Here is a 5,860-nt window from a genome sequence, read left to right on the forward strand (position 1 = left end):
TGGTCATCTCATTCTGACCTGTTACATATGTAAAACTTGCCTTATAGTTTGAGTTCACTGGCATGAGAAATTAGGCCCCATGAGTATATTATTCCATTATTATCATTGAGTTGTACATTCAGTGACTGCCTTTTAAATCTAGAACGTGATAAGTTTATGGGTTTTTTTGAAAGGCAAGTATTTGATCACATACGTTGTTTATAGCTCCAGAGCTGGCTTCCGAAGGGGTAGGATCTAACTTCAGATAGAAACCTGTATTTTAAAATGTATTAATATGTATGACAGCTTAAGGAAGCTATTTCATGTTGTAAAATGAGAAAAGGAAAAATGAAACCTATATATTAATAGACTTTCAGATGGGTGCAAAGCTTTGAAGATTAGCGTATTCATCGTAATGTTATGTTGCACTGAGACTTTTAATTCCATAAGGTCAGAGTTGGGCCATAGAAATCAAGTAGATCTCTCTAATATTTTTCTCTCATTCCCACCAGGTTTCCAGAATAAAAATAGGGTTGCAATCCTGGCAGAACTAGACAAGGAGAAGAGAAAGTTACTTATGCAAAACCAGTCTTCCACAAATCACCCTGGCGCCAGGTATTTTATGTTCTTAGACCTGTTTGGGCATCACTGATTACATCGAGGGGGGCCGGAACCAAAAGCAAGTAAGCTGTAAGCTTACATAAACACTTACCAGAAGTGTTTTCTGACTGTCCTCAATAACCAGTCAGAGAGACCTTGCACTTCAGGAATGTGCCAGTATTTAAAATGGTTTACAGAGCCTGAATTTTGGCTTACATAATTTCCATTTGAGAGGGGGAGAAGCAGATATGCTTACTGAAGTGTATTAAAGTCTACCTGAAAGAAGAATCAGGGAGCAGGCACTGAGAAAGCATTTAATTATTATGCTAAAATGCCCTAAGGAATGAAAGTAGCAGACCCTTAGATTCAGGGTACTGTGTGTTTAGAGGAGAAGAGTTACGGCAGGGAGTGAGTTATCCTTGAAACTCACTTGCAAGACGAAGCCAGTTTATGTTACTGCAGATCTTCTTGTAAAAGATGCCGAGTTATTATGGTGTAGAATCATCCTTACAATAACAATAATGCAGTAATCTGAGTTTAAGTGTAATAATCTGAGTTTAAGACCTATTACTGGGATTTCTCCCATTTAAAACAATAAGATTAGATTTTTGTCATAAATCGGTAACTAGAAAATCACACGCTGGTTTACGTGGAGAAATTGAGATAGTTGAACTTTTGGGTCAGCATGAAGTGAGTGCAGTGCCACGTTCTAGACACAGTGTGTTACACGTGGTATCTGCACGAGAGTCAAATACTCTGAATACAGTCTGAATGCTCCCTGTGTCTTTTTTCAAGGAGATTCTAGGTCACCTTTAATTCCTTCCTACCATCAAAAAGTATGCAGGCTATTTGAAATCACCTGAGTTAGATCTCTGAGTGACTCCATATACCGTTATCATTCAGGCAAAATTATTGATTAGAGAAGAAAATAGAAATACCTTACTGTTATGTACAACCCCTGACTCCTGACAACAGTGTTTCCATCCTTCATTGCAAGTCTGGCAGAGTTTCAAGGAGTGCTTGTTTGTTTGGTTTTTTTTTTTGGTTTCGGGGTTTTTTTTGGTTTCGGGGTTTTTTTTGTTTTTTTTTAAAGAAAAATAACAGTATAGGCTAGTGAGCAGAATTAGAATGTACTAATTTTGAAGGTGGGGATGGGTCGGAACCAGCAAAGGAGCAGTGAACTCTGCTTTGGCATGGTGGGCTGATGAGTGATTTTTGAGAAGCTGACAGTTCTGTGGCAGGGATGTTGTGCCAAAGGTTTTGGACCACAGAGTTATCATAAATGAGACCACAGAAATTCTGCAAACTTGACAGAAAAGAGCTTGATGTGCCTAAAGCACAGTAGTGGCATGGCCAGCATAAAGGTGAACAAGTTAATTGGTTTCTGGCCTTGGCATATGTGAACCCCCTATCCAAGAACAGAATGCCTCTCTTGAAAAGTGTCAGCTTACAATGAAGCCTTAAGATTATCTACAGAAATCATATTGAAAAGTTAGAGGGTACGGAATTAAATGCAAAATAAATACCTTCCAAATAGCTGAAAATACTACTTTTTAAATAAACTGAGTAGTACTTTTCTCCAGCAGTGCTGCTTATCTTAATACTTGTCTTAAAATCTGTTCAGAATATGGTTACTTAGCTTTCATTATGAATTGAGGCATAGATTTGGCTAAAGGTCTTTTCATGAGCATAGGTGCTTTTGAAAAACTGGTTTACTAAATCAGCTGTTGACATTGAAGCTGCTGGGAAAGGTCAGTTGATGAGCTTGCTTGGATCCCTTGTTGTCCTTCATACTTTTGTCTATGACTGAGAAGAGCTGGGCTTTCAGCAGCAGTCTGCAGAGCCAAGTTCAGAGGTAGTTGTCAATTGCCTTGTGATACAGCTCTAATGGCAGCCCTCACTGATTTCTATCTGGAGGATGGCTGATGATATTACTTTTATAGAGTTGGGGCAAAAAAAAAAGTCTGCTTTTTATTTCTTCTTTTTTGGTTAACAAGGTTGACAAGTCTTAGAATATGAAAGACAAGCAAACCCATTTGGAAACTTTAATTTGAAACCTAATGTATACTGCACTGAGATAGGTAAGCAAAAACAGTTTTAGGTACTCTAAGCTATCATCAGAGGATCAGTATTTCGGTTACGTCAGTAGGAAGACCCTTTACCATAAGCAGTGATCTGCTGCTCACCTGCCAAAGAACTGGTCTTATGTTAGAGACTGCAGAGCTCTTGTTAGTGCTTCTGTTTGTCACAGTTGTTTAGAACAGTCACTGACTGACTGATGGTGAAAACACAAAGCTGTTGTTTTAAAAATTACTGGCATTGTCTAATGTTACACACCAGTGGTTCCACTGACTTCAGTGGGACTCCACCCATGACTGAAATCCACAACAGGCTTCGGGACTTCTCGGTTTAGTTTGGCATCAGTTGTTTATGCTAGGTCAAATGGTACAGCTATGGTCACTCTGTTTTCCTTTTCTTTCTTATGTTAACAAATAGTAATTCCAAACAATAGTTAACAGTTGTCAGGCTGTGAGTCAAATTAGGAGCTGTGGAAGTCATGGAATCTATGGCTAGAATGGCAAGGACATGTCTTTTTTCTGTGGTACGTATCATACCATCTTGTTCTTTTTTTGCAGCATTGCACTTGCAAGGTCACCGCTGAACAAGGATTTCCGTGATCATGCTGAGCAACAGCACATCGCAGCACAGCAGAAGGCTGCGCTGCAGGTAAGCTGATACAGTTCAGGTAGAGTTTAGCTTGGCTGTCCTTTAGATGTGCATCCCTTCAGAGAGCAGTCCTGCACCTAGAGAGAATGAAAAGCCCCTTTTAGAGGTTAGCTTTCATACATCTCTGTATTTGTCACAAGTCTTTTAACGTCCCTTCAAACCAAACCATTCTATGATTCTTCTGTTAGGATGAAAGGTTAAATCTGTCAGCTTATTCTCCCTCATTATGGCTATAGGAATATAGCCTACAGTATCATCATAGTTGTTTTGTACATCTCAGTCAAGAGTCGGTTTCATCATACTTCTGAATGTCTCATGAAGGGTAGGGAGAACTAGCCACATGGCTTCTCTTGGTTGAATCTGAGTAGATGCCAACTAAATACACTGCAGTTACAAGTGACAGGGGTGAAAGACTTGGAAAACTTCGTTGTACGTTTACAGGCTTCTATTTGGTGCTCTCTTGCTCATGTCAGGTGAGGCTGATTTTGGTGTTGAAATTGGAAACTGAGCAGGAAGGCCACTACATGGCCGCCTGCCTCCCTGGCACTCTCAACAGCATCATTTGGCAGAGGGCACAGGAATGGGAAGAACGTTGAGATGCAAACTAGCAACGCTGTTCACGTATCCTATGCCTTGGTTTGTTTCTTGTATCCTGTGCCGTGTTGTGCTTCTGTTGCCCAGTAAAAGCTCCAGATCGCTTCTCCTAAAATGAATGGGAGCAGTAGTGAGCTCTGGGTGGTGTCCTGTGTTGATCACAGAATGTTGTAGGCTGGAAGAATCCTCTGGAGGTTTCTAGGGCAGTGCAGCATAACATCTCCCCTCAGCTTTCTATTCTTACAAGCAGCTCAGTCCTCTCTTCATCCCCTTGGATGATAAGAGCTGCAGCCCAGCGCCCAGCCATCTCTTTGAGTCTCTGTTGGACTCCCTCCAGTTTGTATCTCCAATCAAACACAATATCGCAAATGCAGCCTCGTGGGTACCTTCCCTTGGTGCTGCTGGCTGTGCTGTTGCTGATGCAGCCCACTGTGCTGGTAACCTGTATCCCTGCAGGGGCACACTGCTGGCTCAGGCTAAATTTGATGTCCGCTAAGGCTTTTCCCTGGTGGTGGAAGGAAGGAATACTCAGGCTGTCTAGCTTACTGGAGTCCAGTCTTTGAACTGGGAAGGGCTACGAAGGATTTTGCAAATGTTGTCCAGAGGCATAAGCAGCAGCCGTCCTCCTCAGGTGAACAAGCATATGTACATCACAGGAGCAGAATGCTGGTGTCCCATGTCGTACAGGAGTGTGTATGGTCACGTCACTTGTACGTGCAGCCTCAGGTTGTGTGATGCTACTGATGCACGCTTCTGGCAGTCATATGTGGCAGCTGTCACAAACCAAGACCTGTCAGTTGGGTGTAGGTGGGAGTGGAAAAATGGGTCTAGGCAAAGGAGAGCGATCAGGAGTTCATTTACCGTTCTCCCCACCTTCATGGGATTTGCTGAAAAAGGAGCAGCAGGGAATGGCCAAGTTAACTGCCTTGATGGACCCTGTTCAGATGTGGCTGATCTAAACTACTGGTTTTGAATTTGACTCTGAGAGTTGAGGAGCAGACTGGAAGAAATAAATATTTAATGCTGCAGAAGCTGTGAAGTCTTAAATTATATCAGTGCTGCAGGGAGTTATGCTTTAACAAATGTTTTTCTCTTTCCAGCATGCACACGCACATTCCTCAGGATACTTCATAACTCAAGACTCTGCATTTGGAAACCTTATTCTTCCTGTTTTACCTCGACTTGAGGCAGAATGAGGAATGTCACTTCTCAGAACTGCAAGGTCTGATTTTTGTCCATAGCAGGAACTGTCTGGCCTTTTAATTTCTTTACTTGTCTTAAAACCTGGGTTTTTTTTCTGGATTTCTGCGGTTGCCTTTTAGGAGTGTGAGCTCTAATGATGAAAGAACACTGTTGTTGAACAGCGATTTTTAGCCTGTATTTCTGTTCCTATGTCAGGTCAAAGTCAGATATAAGACTTCCTTGGTATGTGAAGTGTGTAGCGCTTGCTCTTCCCTGTTTCTGCGCTTCCTTTAAATAAATGTCCAAAGCAGAGTCATCAAGAGATGCACAGTCTGTCAGCATTTGTGGTTTTTTTGTTGTGTACTATTTGACTTTAAAGAAAGACAAATGTTACTTTTGTCCATCAAAACAGACATGAATTTATGAAATGTATCAGTCAGTCTTTTTTTCTCCTCCCTCTGCCCCCATATGCAGGAGCATTGCTAGTGTACTGTTTGCTATTGTAGTATCACCTGGTCTCAAGTCCTTAGATACAGTGTGCCTGCCTCTTATTTTGTTTTGTGAAATAGGAGAATGAATTAAAGTGGGGAAAAAGCAATTGTTTCCAACAGTCTTTTAACATACAAAATAAAAAGTCTTTTAAGTTCTCTGGACATTTCAGATGGAAACTGTTTTCTGCAAGGACAATTCAGTTTGAAAGGTCATATTTTTCTAGTTATGCCTTTTTCAATATTTAGTGTGTTTCATTTTTGTTGGAATCATAGAATCATTATGGTTA

At 41.1% G+C, this 5,860-nt stretch overlaps 1 protein-coding gene across 1 annotated transcript; it reads left to right on the plus strand.

Annotated features, from left to right (window-relative positions):
• Nucleotides 1-491: 491 nt before the first annotated feature.
• Nucleotides 492-5,417, plus strand: INIP (INTS3 and NABP interacting protein; the record flags this gene model as incomplete). Its single annotated transcript, XM_009709702.1, has 3 exons — nucleotides 492-594; nucleotides 3,216-3,306; nucleotides 5,001-5,417. Coding segments are annotated over 3 exons (290 nt in total), but the record flags the coding sequence as incomplete, so codon positions are not given.
• Nucleotides 5,418-5,860: the final 443 nt, after the last annotated feature.

Source organism: Cariama cristata, unplaced genomic scaffold (genome assembly GCF_000690535.1).
Source record: "Cariama cristata isolate BGI_N322 unplaced genomic scaffold, ASM69053v1 Scaffold46211, whole genome shotgun sequence".
In the NCBI taxonomy this organism is placed as follows: Eukaryota; Metazoa; Chordata; class Aves; order Cariamiformes; family Cariamidae; genus Cariama; species Cariama cristata.